General features: G+C 45.3%; 1 protein-coding gene across 3 annotated transcripts in view; it reads left to right on the top strand.

The window, feature by feature from the left end:
• Window positions 1-17,936, top strand: part of LOC101396995 (tumor necrosis factor receptor superfamily member 10A-like) — a 28,224-nt gene extending 10,288 nt beyond the window's left edge. Inside the window, exons 2-10 of one of the 3 annotated variants that reach the window (XM_087437318.1) lie at window positions 4,459-4,564; window positions 9,485-9,598; window positions 10,340-10,451; window positions 11,480-11,553; window positions 11,641-11,739; window positions 12,325-12,356; window positions 12,807-12,956; window positions 15,705-15,780; window positions 17,150-17,936. In XM_087437318.1, coding sequence (XP_087293444.1) covers window positions 4,459-4,564; window positions 9,485-9,598; window positions 10,340-10,451; window positions 11,480-11,553; window positions 11,641-11,739; window positions 12,325-12,356; window positions 12,807-12,956; window positions 15,705-15,780; window positions 17,150-17,463 — 1,077 coding nt within the window. In that variant the 3' untranslated portion in view covers window positions 17,464-17,936. Of the gene's footprint in view, window positions 1-4,458; window positions 4,565-9,484; window positions 9,599-10,339; window positions 10,452-11,479; window positions 11,740-12,324; window positions 12,357-12,806; window positions 12,957-15,704; window positions 15,781-17,149 lie in introns of all 3 variants that reach the window. The other 2 variants (XM_087437317.1, XM_087437319.1) reach the window with 2 other exon arrangements.
• The last annotated feature ends 363 nt before the right edge of the window (window positions 17,937-18,299 follow it).

Raw genomic sequence — 18,299 nt, 5'->3', positions numbered from 1 at the left:
AAAGAAAACTGGAACGCCAGGCTTATGGCAAGGAAAGAGTTTTTATTTCGGGTGACGTCAGCCGGGAGACGAGAGCTCTCAAATTTGTCCCATTTCCCCGAAAGATGGGAGGCAAGGGGTTTTAGAGGTTGTGAGGAATGTGGCTGCTTATAGGGAGGGGGAGCCTGTGGCCTTGCTGGTCAGCGCTTTCCCATCAGCCTTCGTTTGGCCTTGTGAGGCTGCTGGCAGGGAGGAGGGTGGCGAGATAAGGGAATTGCTGGTGGGTGTCCTTCAGCCGTCTCTGTGGTGGATGGTAGATTCTGGCGCCAGGAAGCCAAGGAGTTGAGGTCTAAGAAGCTTTAGCTTCTTGATATCAGTTTCCCTGTAACAAACCTCAAGAACTGGTAATTAGCCAAAACTTCAGTGTGAGCCCAGCTTGAGGCCACCTGGGCTTTTAACAATTTGTAACTTCTATCTGCTATGTGAAGTTCAGGGATACAAAAAAACCCAAAAAACAAAAAAAACCCAATAGTTACATAGGAATCAGAATTTGTTGTTTAAAACTTTACCACTGTTAACCTTCAAAAACCAAAACCAGTTAAGAGGCAAAAAGCATTTATTTGGGATCAAAAGAATTACAGTTCAAGGAACAGAGTCTCAGGTAGAAACTCAAATAGTCTCCTGCTGGGGAGTAAAAGTCATGGGCTTTTAAAGGCAAAGAAGGGAGGTTGTATTACAAAGAATTTTAAATGGAGTTGCAGGCAGAGAGCTAGTCTTGGCTAAGCATTGATTGAGGATTGATTCTGTCTTCAGAAAGTTCACAGTCCTCAGTTTTTGTGATCGGGATGTCATTCTCCCGCTGACTTCTCAAACAATAGCTTGTAAAACAATTGCCGTTTTGGCCCAGTCCAAGGTTCAAGACAGCAAGGCAGTTTCTCTGGGAAGGCATCTCTAACTCCATTTTAAAATGGCTCCACTAAAGTCAATTTTGACACCACACAGAAAACTGTAGGTCCAGCAGTTTTGCTGGTAAATTCTATAAATATTTATGGCAGAAATGACACCAGTCTTACACAAATTCTTTCATAAAACACAGGAGTTCTTCAGTGGTTTAGGAGGCCAGCATAACCCTAGTACTAAAACCTGACAAAAGCATTTCAAAAGAGGAAAAATACTGAACAATATCCCTCCTAAAAATAGATGCAAAAATCTTTAATAAAACAAATAGTGAACCAAATTCAGCAATATTTAAAGAAGATAACATGTCGTGACCAAGTGGGGTTAATCCCAGCAATAAGTATTGGATTAACATCTGAAAATCAATCAGTGTTTGTCACTATATTAACAGTGTGAAGGAGAAGAACTATATGAACAGCTTAATAGATGAGAAAAAGCATTTGACAGCATTTAACCCCCTTTCATGATAAAAGCTCTGGTTATATCAGGACGGAAGGGAACTTCCTCCATCTGCTAAAGGCTGTTTCCTCTTGGAGTCACATAGCAGATGAGGATAACCTAGGAAGGGGCATGAGGAAATTTTCTGTGGTATTGCTAATGTTCCGTGATCTAGAGAGAGGATTTGGGTTACACAAGTGTGTGCATTTTTCAAAACGCTTTGTGTGGTACCCTTAAGAATTGGGCATTTCACTCTTTGTAAATTTTACCATTAAGAAAACTGTAAACAAATATTGAACTCTAGTTACTGAAATACATGCTAAAGTATTAAGAGAAATGTACTGATATCTGCAACTGAATTTCATCATAAAAATAAGACAGTTAGATGAATGGACAAAGAGAAAGAAATATGTGATGAAGCAAATATAGGAAAATATTAGTTATAGAATCTAGGTGGTGAGTATATGGGAGTTCATTGTACAAGTCTTTTAACTTTACTGAGTGCTTGAAACTGTTCTTAATAAAATATTGAGAAAGAGTCCATGAGAGGAGAATCCGGAAGACAGGAGGGAATAGCATTGTGAGAGCAGAGAAAGGAGACACAGACATTGCTGGACTCAGAGGAGGCCCAGCCTGGACAAGGGAGGACCTGAGGGACACGTGAGCTTAGCGGTCACCAAGTGCTTGACCAGCCATTATGTGGAAGAAAGCTGCATTTTATCTTGTTTAGATACAGTCAGTTGAACTGAGCTCAAAAAAAGATTTTATTCTGACTTATTTTCTTAATTTAACTTTTTATTTTAAAATACTCTCAAAATTACAGAAAGGTTGCAAAAACTATACAAAGACTTTTTTCTGAACCATCTGAAAACTAGATGCTAACACGATGAACATCATTCCTGAACGCTTTAGTGTGTACTCCCTACAAACAAGAACATTCTCCCTCATAACCACAATACAACCTTCAGATCAAAACATTAATGTCAATATCGATTATCTAATTCTCAGACCCCATTCAAATTTCTCCGATTGTTCTTATGTCATTTGTAGCTCAGAGATCGTGACACAAATCACTGCATTGTCACTTTTCTGTGACTCTTTGGTATTTAGTGGGACACTGACAGGTTCCATCAGCAATGGCTTGCCAGGCACTTTAAAAAAACGTTTTTTAATTGTGATAAAATATATGTCACATAAAATTTACCATCGCCATTTTTCAGTGTACAGTTCAGTAGTGTTAACCACATTCACATTGTTGTGCAACCAATTTCTAGAAGTATTTTCATTTTGCAAAACTGAAACTCTATACTCATTAAACAACTTCCAATTCTCCCCTCTGTCCAGTACCTGACAACCAAAATTCCACTTTCTGTCTCTATGAATTTGTCTACTCTAGGTATATAAGTAGAATCATATAGTATATGTCTTTTTGTGATTGGCTTATTTCACTTATCATAATGTCCTCGAGGTTCATCCATGTTGTAGCATGTCAGAATTTCCTTTTTTTTTTTTTTTTTAAGATCAATATATATTCCATTGTGTGAATACACCACATTTTGTTTATCCATTGATGGACACTTAGGTCTCTTTCACCTTTTGGCTATTGTCAGTAATGCTGCTATGAACATAGGTGTGCAAATATATCTTTGAGTCCATGCTTTCAATTCTTTTGTTTATATACCCAGAAGTAGAATTGCTGGATCATATCGTAATTCTATTTTTAATTTTTTGAGAAAACCCAAATTTTATGGAAACTTTTTCCATAGGGGCTGCATCATTTTACATTCCTACCAACAGTGCACAAGTCTTCCAATTTCTCCACATCTTTACCAACAATTGTATTTTCTAGGTTTCTTTCTTGTCTTTTTTTTTTTCTCTTATAGTTGCCATCCTAATGGGTGTGCGGTGGCATCTCATTATGGTTTTGGTTTGCATTTCCCTATTGATTAGGGATGTTGAGCTTCTTTTCATGTGCTTATTGGCCGTTTGTATATCTTCTCCAGAAAAATGTCTATTCAAATCTTTTGTCCATTTTTTAATCAGGTTGGTTGTTGTTGTTGTTGTTGTTGTTGTGTGTAGGAGTTCTTTATATATTCTGGATATTAAACCCTTATCAGATATATGGTTTGCAAATATTTTTCCCATTCTATGGGTTGCCCTTTCACTCTGTTGATTGTGTTCTTTGACGAACAGAAGTTTTATATTTTGATATAGCCCAATTTGTCTATTTTTTTCTTATGTTGCCTGTGCTTTTGGTGTCATATCCAAGAAACCATTGCCAAATGCAAGGTCATGAAGAATTGCCCCTATGTTTTCTTCTAGGAATTTTATAGTTTTCACTCTTACATTTAGATCTTTGACACATTTGGGGTTAATTTTTGTATATGGTGTAAAGTAAGCATCCCAGTTCATTGTTTTGCACATAGATATCCAGTTTTCGCAAGATCATTTTGTTGAAAAGATTTTCCTTTTGCAATGGGGAAGCGGTTTTGGTACCGTTTGTCAAAAATCACTTGACCATATATGCAACAGTTTATTTCTGGGCCGTCTGTTCTACTCCATTGGTCTAGATGTCTGAGGCATCTTTTTAAACAAGAAATTCATTATTTAATGTTTGATCCTGTATCCTGATTTTTTCAAAGTTTACATATTGTATAACTCTCATTTGTAAAATTGTGTGTGTGTGTGTGTAAGAGAGAGGGGGAGAGAGAGTATTCACACATATGGAGATATAGTGGAACTAAGTAAGACAAAATATTAAAGGATGCTACTTCTAGTTGAGGGGACCAGGTGGTTTTTGTAGTCTTATAAAAACTTAACTTGCTCATATTTTCTGGAATAAACATGTTTTATTTTATAATAAGGGAAAAGGATAGAGCAGAGTTTTTCAAGTGTATGTTACTTGCCTAGCCCCAAATCATGAGGGACAAACGTAAATAGAAAAGAATATGTGAGAGTTCAGAGCTGGAAGAAAGGTGGAAGTTCTGCTTAGTTTTGGAGGTGAGGTGAAGAGAGTGTGAAATGGATCCTGGGAAGGTGAGAGTCTGGAAGCCACTCATGCCTGGCCCTGCTTTGTCCCCACAGGTCCCAGCTGCCTCGGCCATGGTAACCCAGCAAGAGAGAGTTCCCCAGCAGTTACCTGCCCCACAGAAATCGAATCACAGCCTCTGGGAGAAGGGGTGTCCACCAGGTACATTCTAAGACTGATCTCTAACTCTTTACCTCACTCTGTCTCCACCTCTTTCCAGTCTTCTATTCCTGCGGTTCCTGGTTCTTTATTCCATAGGAATTTACTGGATGTCTTCTGTATGCCAAGCACTGTGCTAGCAGAGGGCATGAGGCCCCTGGCCTTGGAGCTTTCCTTCTGGGATGGTCCAGACAGAGGATGAACGTGACAGTCAGAGAGGCATGCTAGGAACTGTGAGGATAATTGAGTGATGGGTGGGACAGAGACCGGGTTGATGAGGCCTCCTGGGGAGGGTGACTTTCATGCAGAGAGCCACTCTCTTTGGTGCAGAGAGCCAGGTGGGTGCTCCTGAGAGGGCCCCAGGAACTATCACCCCAGGGGGCAGGCGCAGGGGTTTGTTTGAGCAAAGCTAGGGGGCAGCTGGGGTGAGAGGAGGGTGAAGAGTTCAGAGGGACAGGTAGGGGCAGATCACACAGGGCCCTGGACACCGTGGAGGGAACGTGGGATTTATTTTTGAGCGAGGGACACCTGTGAGACATTTTAGGCAGAAGACTGATGGGATCGGATTTGTATTTTTAGCATCCACTCTTGGATTAAAAGGTGGCAAGACTAGAACCGGTGGAGCACCTTCCGGGGCATGTCTGCGAAGCGCACCCCTCGGTTTTCTACCTGGTGGGGTGTCTGTGTTCCCTGTGGTTCTGTGAGCGTGGGGAAAGGCCGCAGGAACCATGCCTGGCGTGGTGGTTGGCTGGGGCTCTGCCTCGTGCCTGTCTCCTTCTCTCTCCACTTGGGTGAGTTAGGATTGATCTCCTGCACAAGGGCGTCCAGAGCTGGCAAGAGTAGCACCAGGGGTGCTTAAAATCCCTTGAAGAATTTGATTTCCTTTCTGTGACTGTGTGATCCTAGGAAAGGCTCCTGTGCCCTTCCGTTAGGGCGAGCCCACATTCCACAGCACCTCGTCAAGGTGTCAGGATGTGGAGAGGGAGGAGCCCAGCCCAGACAAACGCACAAAGGAAACTGCAAAAGCAGGAGATCTTCGGGCACCAGTTGCTGTGGTCCGGGGGCGAGATGGGTGGGCTTGACCAGGGTGGTGAGCAGAGTCATGGGCAGATTAGGAAGGACAAGGGACATAGACATCCTTTCCCTCTACAAACTGGTAAGAAAGAGTTCTCCTATATATTTGCAGTAGTTTCGTGGTTTCCTATTTTATAATTAAGTCATTGATTCACTCAGACTTTATTTTCTTGTAAGAAGAGAGTAAGAAAGACACTTTAGGGGCCGGCCTCGTGGCTTAGTGGTTAAGTGCACGCGCTCCGCTAGTGGCGGCCTGGGTTCGGATCCTGGGCGTGCACCGACGCACTGCTTGTGGGGCCATGCTGAGGCCCCGTCCCACATACAGCAACTAGAAGGATGTGCAACTATGACATACCACTATCTATTGGGGCTTTGGGGGGAAAAGAAAAAGGAGGAAAATTGGCAATAGATGTTAGCTCAGAGCCGGTCTCCCTCAGCAAAAAGAGGAGGATTAGCATGGATGTTAGCTCAGAGCTGATCTTCCTCACAAAAAAAAAAAAAGACACTTTATTTTGCAGCAGTCTTGCTAGATGTCCAGCACCATTATTAAATAGTCACATTTTTATCATTGATATAAATTGCCATCATGATAATATATTATTCAGTAAGGTCTATTTAAGGTAGGTTTTTTAGAGCATCTTTCAATATTGATAAAAGTAAATCAGGAAACTCATGGACAGTATGTAGAAGGATTATGGGAGCTTTTTTGTTTGTTTTTCTCCATTCTGAAGATCTCTGCCTTCTAATTGGAGAGTTTAAACTATTTATATTTAACACAATTACTGATAAGGTAAGACTGACTTCTGCCCCTTAGATATTTGTTTTCCTTACGTCTTATGTATTTTGTTCCTCAATTCCACCTTTGTGCCTTTTTTTCTATTTAGTTGATTTTTTGGAGTACCATTTTGATTCCTTTCTTCTTTCCTTTTCTGTCTATTATTTAATTATTTTCTGAGTGGTTACTTTGGAGGTTACAATTACCATCTTAAGCTGATAAAACTTACTTTTTATAAAACTGACATAACTTCAATGGAATCCGAACCCCTGTGCTCCTATACATCTGCATCTCGCCTCTTTTATGTTGTGTCATAGATCACATCTTTGTACAGCGTGTGCCCATTTACATAGACCTTATGGAGATGTGTGTGGGTGCCAAGTTTACAAGGGGGGACTTGTGATGTTTAATTTTATGTGTCAGCTTGGTTAGGTTGTAGTGCCCAGATAGTTGGTCAAACAGTTTTCTATATGTTTCTGTGAAGGTATGTTTTTGGAGGAGATTACCATTTAAATCAGTAGACTTTGAGTGAAGCATTTTAGCCTCCTTAATGTGGGTGGGCCTCCTCCAATCATCTGAAGGTCTTCATAGAAAAAGGCTCACTTCCCTGGAGGAAAAGGGAGTTCTGCCTGCTCACTGCCTTCAGACTCAAACTACAACTCTTGCCAGAAGGCCTACCCTGTGGACTTTGAATTTGCTAGCCTCCACAGTTGTGTGAACCAATTCTTTAAAATAAAAATCTCTCTCTCTATACACACATACACACATACACTCTCTCTCTCTCTCTCTCTCTCGGTTCTATTTCTCTGGAGAACCCTGACAAATACAGAATTTTAGAAGATTTAGAAATCTTTCTAACCATGCTTGATCTCCAAATAAAGACAATAAGAAGGTCATAGTTCTATCTGACATGATGCATGTATGCTGCACACCTCTGAAAGCACACTAACCCTTTCCTCAGAAGAGGATGCAATGTCCTTGGGTTGTGTTTACTCTTGTCCTCCACGTCCCATAACTTAAATACTGTGATGTAAGTTAACAACACTTAAGTACTATGATACGAAGTCAACACATCTTATGTCATATGATAATGGGATAAGAGAGGGAAGAAAACAAAGATATTTGCTTAACATATAGACATACAAAAACATAGGCATAACGTACTAAAGAAGAAATATTCGTAACAATTACAGTCCTTGTTTCTGTAACTGGTCACACAGTCACAGCTGGTATTTATAACTACCTCCTTCACTACCCATTGCATTTCCCCCGCGCGCAGCAAGCACCTCAGCTGATATGGCTCTATGTGTGGTAGGGTGATCCAAACCTTCACTCCTGAAGGGTCTGAGTCATTAGGAGTCCTGCCTCAATTGAGTTGTTATGGATTTCCATTGACTTTGATCATAGGCGTGGTAATACTAAGAAAGCCCCAGGAGGATCTCCTGTACTCCAGACATGATCTTCCTTACCTCCACTGTGTACTTCAAGTCCCGTTTGTCCTTGGTAATCGGGGTCAGTCGCCCAGTCGGCACAGTAACTTCTCTGCCTGATAACTCAGAGGCGTGAGGATCCCAAAGTGGCTGAGTGGCAGTCTTAACTTCCAGTTCAGTGGAATCGTTGTTGTCCTGTGGTGGAAGCATTCCTCCCTCTGGAACTAAGACCTCTAGGCCAGCAGAGCACAACGTCGTGGGAACAAGAAGCAAAATTTTGCTAGTGGATAGTTAGGGGTAATAGTGAGTGGTGTCTCCCATTTCCAGCTCTTGGTTCCTGGACCCATGCATCCTGGCTGTGGAAGAAACAGTACCATATATTGGACACTGATTCAGAGCATATATAGTCACCTGGAGAACCTTGTCCAAACCCTACAAGATATTGCCACTTAGCTGGCATTGTAAGTGAGTCTTCAAAAGGCTATTCCACCATTCTGTCAAGCCAGCTGACTCAGGATGGTGGAGAACATGGTAAAACCAAGTCTAGCCTCGGGACGCATAGATAGTGGTGATGGTTGCACAACCACTTAAAAGTGGTAAAATGGCAAATTTTATGTGACATATATTTTACCACAATAAAAAATGAATATAGAGAAGGAGAGGTTGATCCTGCAGGGGAGAGTGAGGTCATGTGAAGGACCAGTCCTAGAGATGCCAGTCTAGCCTCGGGACATGGGCTGCGGGTAGTGAGAGCTCCTGCACTGACTGAAATTCTGAGACATGCTACAACATGGATGAACCTCAGACACGTTATGCGCAGTGAAATAAGCCAAACACAATCATTGTATGATTCCCTTATAGGGATGTCTAGACTAGGTCAATTCTTAGATACAGAAAATAGATGAGTGGTGACCAGGGGCTGAGGGGGAAGGGGAAATGGGGAGTGATTGCTTAATGAGTACAGCTCAGTGCCTGGAGAACACCTCCACATACCAGGGCACAAAGTCCCCTTTCTTTGGATCAGTCTTTGACTCTTTACACGTAGGACCCATTTTTCCTTCCATTTTCTTTAACTGAAGCTTGTCCCTGATTGTCGTTTGTTTCTTCCACTGACCTGGAGCTCATTGAGGACAGAGATTAGGACTTTCTTCTGTGACTTTCCAGGGACCTAGGTGGCACTGTCCAATGCAGCAGTCCCTAGGCACCTGAGACTATTGAGCACCTGAAATATGGCTACTCTGAATCGTTAGTGATGTAAGGGAGACATGTTCCCTGGATTCTAACACATACTTTGAAAAAATAATGTAAAATGTCTGAATGTTTTATATTTATTACGTTTAAGTGATATTATTTTGAATACGTTGATTAAAATGCATTATTAAAATTAATCTGACCTGTTTCCGTCTACTCCTTTAATGTGACTCCTATAGTATTTGAATTTCATGTTGGCTTATAATATATTTCTGTTACAATGCTGGTCCTGGGTGTATAGTAGATGCAGAACTGATGAAGTGGCCAATGCCAGGGAGAGTGGATTTCCCTGTTTGGACTTCACTGGTGGCTGAAAGAGGGTCCCCCAATCACCACTGCCAGCCCTGGGAATCTTGTGGGGATTCATTCACCAGATTTTCTCTCCCTTCCCAGGATCCCGCGTATCAGAAGACAATAAAAATTGTACATTTTGTACATATGGAGTGGATTACACCAGTCACTGGAGTAAGCTCTCTTCCTGCTTACCATGCTCTACATGTAAATCAGGTACAGAACATGGGGACCACATGCCACGTGCAGGGGTGATGAGGTGGGCATTGTATCCCGCATGGAGTCAGGACACCTGGATTCCAATCCTTCTTGATCTTCCTCTTACCCTGTTGCATGATTATGTCTTAGGTCAATAAAATAAAAAGAGATATTATTTTTATAATGCACGCCACATGATAGGGAAATCTTTTCAACTGCTGGATGAAAGTGGGAAAATAATCGGTCCCTTGATGGGGGGAGCTGTATAGTTGCAGCATGAGAAAAGGCCTGGCCTAGTGGAAAGGTCTGAGCTGTGGCATGGGTCTGGTCCTGGGCCAGGCCCTCTTAGCCCTGCGCTCTGTGCTCATGGCAGGTGCTCGGCATCTCTCAGCCTCCACAGCCTGAGGCCCCTCTGCCTCTCCAGCAGGGCCAGGTGTTGGGAAGTCACCCAAGGGCTCCTGTCCATTCAGGGTCTCTCAGATTACACCCCGCCCTTCCCACTGACCCTGTGAGCTAAGAGTTTTTCTCGCTCTCCTGATGCATTAAATAATGAATCGTGGTCCTTTTTTTACACCGCTGAGTATTGGTGACAGGTGAATGGTGGCTGTGCTTTGTGTGCCCCGTGTGTGTGCTGCAGAAACTGACCCTCAAAGCTACAGTGACCTGAGTGGAGCTGAGTGGAGGGGGTTTGGGTGGTGAAGGAGGGTTGAGGGACACGTGAGGGAAACGCGTCCCCAAAACCTTATCCTGTGTCTTCAGATGAAGAACAGATCGCCCCCTGCACCAGGACTGAGAACACACGGTGCCAATGCAAACGTGGCACTTTCCACGGAGAAGATTCTCCCGAGGTCTGCCAGAAGTGCAGCACCAGGTGTGACACTTGCGACACAAGTGGCTCCCAAGCCACAGGAGACGCGACTTCCCTTGTCCCTGTCTCTGTCCTCTTCCATGCAGCCCCTCCACATCCCCAGGGCTTCCCTGTGCCGCTGGGGTCTTCTGAGCCGGCAGCGGCCCCTCCTTGTCCATCTGTGTGTCCCCACACTGGCCCCTGCAGTGTCCCCTTCCCCCCACATCTCCTCAGCGTGTTTTCCCTTTGGCCAGTTCAAGTTTTCCATTGGGCCCAGCAGGCCACTAATTAGGGCCCATGATACTGTCAGGGGCCCATGAAAAGGTTTAGTTCCTTTTGAAATCAGAAGGAAAAAATTGAGTGGAATGCAGCTGGGCTTATATTCCTCTTTATAACAATTCCATCTTCAAGTGTAATTTTTAATATTTTTTTTATGCAGGCAGGGCCCATGAACACAAAAGTGCCCACAGGCAAGTCATGAGACCTAGCCTACAGCTCCATAAAGCCCTGAGCCGACTCAGACTGCCTTCCCGCAGGCCCTGGTTCCCTCAGGAAGACGTGTGTTTTCCCTCTTACTGGGATTTAGGGGCCAGTAGTAATTTCCACTTCTTGGAGCCCCAGTGTTGGCTGTGATTGGAGGAACAGTCAACAGGTGGAGGACAAGAGGTTCCTTGTATTAGGGGTTGAGGGAGGATGAGGCTCAGCTTGTGCCTAAAAGGGCTTCTGACCCTTGACCTGGAATGAGATGCCCCTTCACCTGCGGCTCGCCCTGCAGCCTAGGGAAGCTCACGCAGGCCTTGGGGAGAAGGCTCACTCGTGCAGGTGCAGCTCTGAACACTCAGCAGGAGCCCTAGGCACTGAAGTGCGCGTGCTCAGATCTTCTCCCACCCAACAGGGGAGTGAGGGGACCTGGCCCTGCAGACAGGAGGAGCCTGTTCTTCCTGCACGCTCTTGTCAGGGGACATTGGGCAGGAGATTGCTCCCTCTTTCTCCCCATCTTGCCAGCTTTCCCTCATGAATCCCCTCCATGTCCTCCCTCTGTCTGTACCCAGGTGCCCCGATGGGATGGTTGAGGCCACTCCCTGTACCGCCCGGAGTGACCTCAAGTGTGTCCACCAAGAATCAGGTATCCAGGCCAGTGGGGAGGCCCCAGTTTCTGGAGAGCCAGTGACCACAAACCCGTGGCCACCCACCGCTTCCTCTCCCTCCTCAGGCAATCCGTGGCTGGTGATGGGGATTGTAGTCGGGGCAGTGGGTGTTGTCCTGCTGCTGGTGGTCACTGCATATTATTACAGGAAGCGAGTCCTTCAAGGTGAGATGGGGGGAGGGAGGGAAAGGTGCTGGCAGTCTCCACCTCCCTCACTCCTGCTTTGTTTCTCCAGACAGAAAGCCCCTCCCCTCCCTCTCCCAAATCCTCGGTCTTTCTGGCCTGGCTCTGATCTTGTTCCTGGGCATCACCCCCCATCTCCCACCTCACCTGCACCTCACGAGGGCCGGGATCACATCAGCCCCCATTTCGGGGCTGATGGTCACCTCCTGTCCCTGGCCAAGTCCAGGGGGCCAGGGCCAGTTCTTCGTGTCTTCAGAGCCCCCAGCCCGGGCAGAGAGGTGGTCAGCTCCTCAATCGGGTGACAAGAGTCAGGAGGAGAGGGTCAGCGGCTTTATACAGCTTTGGTCAGAGCAGAACCCAACAGACATTCTATTCGTGTTTATTTTTATTCCCTCCCGCCGAGGGTGCCCCAGAGTTGGAATGGCCCCCTGCCTGTCACCAGGCCCAGGGCTCCTTGTTCCATGTCTGAGCCCCCAGCCCACACTCTGCCCCTGCACTGTCTATGGGGAGGGAGGTGCTACAATGAGGCCCTCCCCACTGCTAAGGCAGACGTCCCTTCTCTTCTAGGTTGTGGAGTGGACGCCAAGTGCATGAACAGAGTGAGTTGGTTTCTCCAGGACCTGGCAGCATTGGGCCCTCAGGAACCTCTTCCCACCCACAACAAGTCCTGATTTGTCCTGTACTGCTGCCCCTGGCTCTCTGAGGTGCCCTGGGTGCCTGGGCTGACTGTGAGAGGCCAACGGGCCCGTTGTGAGCAGCTCACAGGCCAGTTGGCAGTGCTGAGCCCTGTCCTTCCAGCTGCCTTTGAGACACCCTCACCCCACAGCCCTGCACCATGGGGGCAGAGGGAGTGTCAGGCAAGGGTGCTGGCCCCCCGGTAGCACAGCACCAGGGTCCTGGTGCCAGCAGCAGAGTCCTAGATGTGCTGAGCCTGTGCCACTCTGGGGGGACAGCATGGGAGGGGGTGGGGCGGAGAACGTACCCTGTACCCTGAGACCCTGCAGGAGCTGTGGGTGAGGATTCCTGAGTCGGCTCTTTACTTTCCCAAGGTCTTTTTCTGGCGCTCGTGTCCCCCAAGAGGGCCTGGGGCTCTGGACAACAGAGGATCACCGTCCACCTTGGCCTCAGAGCAGGAACTAGAAGGCCAGGAGCTGACAGGTGTCAGTACACAGTCCCCAGGGGAAGCAGAGCGTCTGCTGGTGAGTGGGTGATGGGCCATGCGGCGCCCTGGCCCTCTGCTCGCCCAGGACCATGGTAGAAATGGGGAAAGGCTGATGCTGGTCAGGTCTCCTGTCCCATGGGAAGTGCTAATGGAGGGAGATCAGGACCTGAAGAGGAAGGGGCTCCGTGTGCAGAGACCCTGCCACCCTGGTATGGTAGACTGTCAGCCTTACACAATATTATGCTGCTTCTTACCTGTCTAGTTCTCACCGAATCCCCAGAGTCTAGAACAAGACAGCCACAGAGTAGGTGCTCTCGTGATTGTTGAATGATGGCATTAGAGCCTCATAATATTCCACTGTGTGTTACATAATTTTAAGCCAATCCTCATATCATTAGGAATTTCAAGTTTATCTCAAGATGATTATTACATTGAACATATATGAAAATTATTCTTAGTCCTGGTCTGATCATATTATATGCTGGCTTCTTGGAAGAAGTAGAATCTCTTGGTCAATGTGTAGAAGTAGTTTTTACTGGAGAGACGCGTACACACACACGCACAAACACACATCCAGTTTTGGTTCATATCAGTTCATCAGCTTTGATATAACACTGGGTAGTAAATCTGTAGAAACGTTTAATGTTTCATTCTTCATAAGCTTAGAACGTCGTTTCTCCCAATGTAAGATAAGATGAAATTTTCTAATTTCTTACAGTTTTTTTATTTAGTAATGATTTTTATCATATAGCAATATTATCTAAGTGGAATTTGTGTTGTGATATGGTGTGACGTGAGGTGCTCCCTGAAGTCTGAGTCCCCCTCTCCTTCCTCCAACTCCGTTAGCAGCTGGTGCTCCCATCTCTCTCACATGTGAGATGTTTACATCGACAATGGTCCTCTTTCTAATTAGAGTGCCCTTTTCTTCATCTATACTACATTCTTTTTAAATAAAGAGAAGGTATAAAAGAAAACAAACAAAAAGGGCCAATAATCCCTTCATCCTGATTAATCACTTTTCACATTTTTTCAAAGTAGTTCCTACACATCCACAGTGCACACATTTGAACAGCACAGAAAGGTTCTCCGTGAGCAGTGAGAGCCCCCACTCTCTCTCCATCGCCCTGCTCTTATTTCACGTAACCACAAGAGAGAGTTGTTTCTGATTCTTTGCTTAAATCTTTATGCCTATGTCTTCTGTATACAATATTCTACCAAATGAAGCTTTCTCATGTGTCTTAACATCTGGGAGAGCAAATACCTCTTTCCTTACTTTCTCAAAATTTATTATCTTTACCCAGATAAAATTTAGAATTATTTTATGAGATTTCCTCCACCCCAAAAAACTCATTGGAATTTTTTTCCTGTTACCTTAAATACGTAAATTAATCTAGGAAGAACTGAGATCTTGTTAATATTAAATATTTTTCTTATCAAAGAAGATAGCATTTCAAGTCAAGGGCTTTGTTATGACTCAATTAAGATTTGTGTTTTTGGGGCTGGCCCGGTGCACACTTGCTTCAGCGGTCCAGGGTTCGCGGGTTCGGATCCCGGGCACACACCGATGTACCACTTGTCAAGCCATGCTGTGGCAGCGTCCCATATAAAGTAGAGGAAGATGGGCACAGATGTTAGCCCAGGGCCAATCCTCCTCAGCAAAAAGAGGAGGATTGGTGACAGGCGTTAGCTCAGGGCTGATCTTCCTCACCAAAAAGAGGAGGATTGGTGACAGATGATAGCACAGGGCTGATCTTCCTCACAAAAAAAAAAAAAAATTAGTCCTATTTCTTGTCACAGTTGTTTCTTTGTATCTTACGTTTTGTTACGCTTATTGGTTGGATCCTCTTATAATTCCATTTTTTAATTTATTGTTTCTGCTATGTTTTTTAACATTCAGCAAGACACACATTCATTTTTAAGTATTGTAGTGCAAAACATAGGGTTTTTTAAAAATACATAGTCATATCTAAAATAACGATTGTTTCTGCCCGCCTCCTCAAGTCCTACCTCATTTTTGGTTCACGTCTTGCTGCATAGTCCAGAACTTACAGAACGGTGTTCCAAGACGCTTAGAGAAGGCGGGTGTTTTGGTCTTGATTTGATTTCATTGGGAAGGCCTCGAATATTTCATCATTATGAATGATGTTGACTCTTGTGTTCATATAGAAAATCCCATCATTGTGGATGCACCATGGATGCAAAATAGGATCTTATCCTATTCTGAGGTGTTTTTAAAAAATCAGAATTCATGTTTAATTTTATAAAATGCTTTCCAGTCTCCGTGGAGACTCTCTGATGCTTTCATTCTCTTATTTAGACTATTGATATGACACATTGTTATTGATCAAACCATCTTTGCATTAATGGAATAAACTCTTACTTTTGATTTCCCAAAGTGCCCTCATATATATTCTTCATTTGAGTCACATAAAAGCTCGTGGGGGAGTGACTGTCTTCTGAGGGGATGGGTGGGAATGGACTAGAAGGAGCAGAAAGGAGCTTTGTGGAGTGGTGGGAGAATTCTGTGTGTTGATTGGGTGATGGTTACTCGGGTGTATAAAATTGTCAAAGCTGGAACGACACTTGAGAAGTGAGCGCCATGCAGGTAAGGTGGACCTCCATGAGCACACACAGCCTGTGAGCTGAGCAGGGGAGGAGGTTCCTCTCTTTCTCCATAGGGACCCGGGAGGGGAGGTGGCTGCCCCAGGTCACACAGCTGGCTGGTTGTCAGGCTCAGTTCTGGGATCCTGACTTGACTAAGGGCTTTCTCCACTGTATTTTACAGGGACCTGCAGGAGCTGAAGGCTCTCAGATGAGAAGGAGGCTGCTGGTTCCAGCAAACGGCGCAGACCCCACGGAAAGTGAGTATTTTGTTCGGAGCAGTGGAGGGAAGACAGACAGCGTCCTACCTGCCATCCCCATAGCTGTTAGGGCAGCACAGAGCAGGATACTAGAAGCAGGGGTTCCTATGCTGATTGTCACTGGACCATCGGGACCCTAAATCCTCCTCTCCCTCCTCTTCTTCTCCCCCCACTGCATCCCTCTGTCCCCTAACACCTCTCCGTCCTTCCCTCCTTCACCATCCTCTGTTCTCCTTTGTTGTTCAGAGCCAGGTTCACCCACACTGAGGGCACCGAAGGGGTTATGCTGTCCAGTACGGCACCCACTGGCCCCAGGAGGCTACCGACCACCTGACCTGGGGTAGGCCAAATTTGAAGAGCTGTAATTGTAAACTACAAACCAGATTTCAAATCTTAGTACAAAATAGGAATATAAAATATCCCATTGATAATTTTTTGTTTATTGACCGTATGTTAAATGATAATATTTTGTATATATCGGGTTAGTACCATATACAGTCATGTATCACTTAATGATGGGGATATGTTCTGAGAAATGCATTGTCTGAGAAATAGGCGATTTTGTTGTTGTGCAAACATCACAGAGCACACTTACACAAACCTAGATGGTACAGCCTACTATACACCTAGGCTATCTTATGGGACCGTATGATGTCGTATATGCAGTCCATCATTGACCAAAACATCGTTATGCGGTGCATGACTGTAGTATTAAAATTAATATCACCTGTTTCTTTTTGTTTTCTTAAATACAGCTATTAGAAAGATATAAACAAGTAGTCCTGGCTTGTGGTGTGCACTGCAGTACAGTCCCACGAGCTGGGTGGTATATCCTCCATCTTATGGGTTAAATTCTTACTTGGAGTCTGTTTGTCCCCGACTAGCTCTGCCACAGTGTCGGTGAGTGAGGCCGGGCTGGGTGTAAAGGCAGAGACCTTGCTCCCTTCAGGCCCTTGCTCTGTCCACGGGTGCCGGTGTGGCAGCCCTGGGACCTTACTCTCATGGTGAGCACAGCCTGAGCATGTTCCCTCCTCTGAGGGCCCAATCTGTCTCCTACCACATACTGCTTTCTCCCCCCATGACGTCCATCTGCCCTCCCAGGTGGGCTCTCAGCCCTCTCTTAGGCCAGGATTCTCTATTGACCTTGACTCCTCTCAGTCCCTTGGGCACAGATGAGGCCCAGGCAGTGTGGCCTGATTCTCTGCTGATGGGAAGCAGGTAAGGGACGCGGAGCAGCAGGTTCACCAGCAGGGGGAGCTCACTAGGTTCCACCAGGTTCCATTAGGTCTAGGCCTGACTGAGGGTCCTCTGCCCTTTCTGAAGGTGGCCCAAATCACCTGACAGTCCCTGTGGCTTTTTCCCCACCTAGGCCTGAGGCTGTTCTTCAACTACTTTCCACGCATTGTTTCCATTAATTCCTGGAACATGTTAATGCGGCAGATGGGTCTCACAGACAACGAGATCCACGTGTCCAGAGCTCGAGCCTTAGACCCGGGGGATGCCTTGTATGAAATGCTGGTGACCTGGCTCGACAAAACTGGGCGGGGTGCCTCAGTCAACACTCTGCTGGATGCCTTGGAAACGCTGGGGGAAAGATATGCGAAGGAGACAATTCAAGATCACCTGGTGGGCTCTGGAAAGTTCGTCTATGAGGAAGGTGGGGCAGGCTCCGCTGTGTCCTGAGTGTTTTAGGACCTCATCCTTTGCACTTTTTTATCCTAATAGACTTGCACTTTTTACTTGAATTTGTTTTACTATAAGACGTGTCATGTTGGTACGTGTGCGTTTAATTACGTGTAACTATTGCTTAACACTATATGATGTACATTTTTCTACATTTATATTTTTCTATATTTATATGAACATGGAAAAGATTTTGGAAATGTACTCACTTGGTTGTTTACATGGGTTGCCTGGATGAGAGCTGGCAATCAAAAACAAGTAGAAATACAAAAGGAGAAGGAGGAAAAATCCCTACCTCTGTGGGGCTCTGGTGGATTCCAGTTCTCCCTCATATGTACTTTGAGCTTGTCCAGGATTGGAAGACCGGCAACTTCTAAAGTGCCCCTTTTCAACGCATAGTTTCATAGGTGTGTCAATGTTTATAGTATTTATAGGCAGATGTTGACGAATAAAGAGAAGTGGTATCACATGCAGCCCCGTGTCTGGGTGTCTCTGAACTGGGCAGTCATGTGTGGGCCTCCTGCTCCTCATCTATGGGTGTGGGTGGGGTTAGATCTGAGGTGGCAAATAGATTCTGTGTCATCTGCCATTTCAGGTCATGTTAGTGCACCTTCAGCCCCCTCTGGGCTCAAGGGAGAGAGAACATGGGTCTGCTGCTGGTGTCTGCCATGGTGCTCATGGATTGTGTTAAAGGTTTGCTAACTCAGCACCAGATGGGCCCTCTCACTTCTGATGGTCTGTGAATCTGAGGCCCAGGACTTCCGTTTTTGGTCCAGAGGTTACCAAGCCCCAAGGCACTGGTGACCCACAAGTGGGTCCCTTTGCCCAGAGCTGCC

Source organism: Ceratotherium simum, chromosome 12 (assembly GCF_057802395.1).
Source record: "Ceratotherium simum simum isolate JZ-2026a chromosome 12, ASM5780239v1, whole genome shotgun sequence".
Lineage (NCBI taxonomy): Eukaryota > Metazoa > Chordata > Mammalia > Perissodactyla > Rhinocerotidae > Ceratotherium > Ceratotherium simum.
Note: the sequence above shows the minus strand (reverse complement) of the source record. Positions and strands in the feature narration are given on the sequence as shown.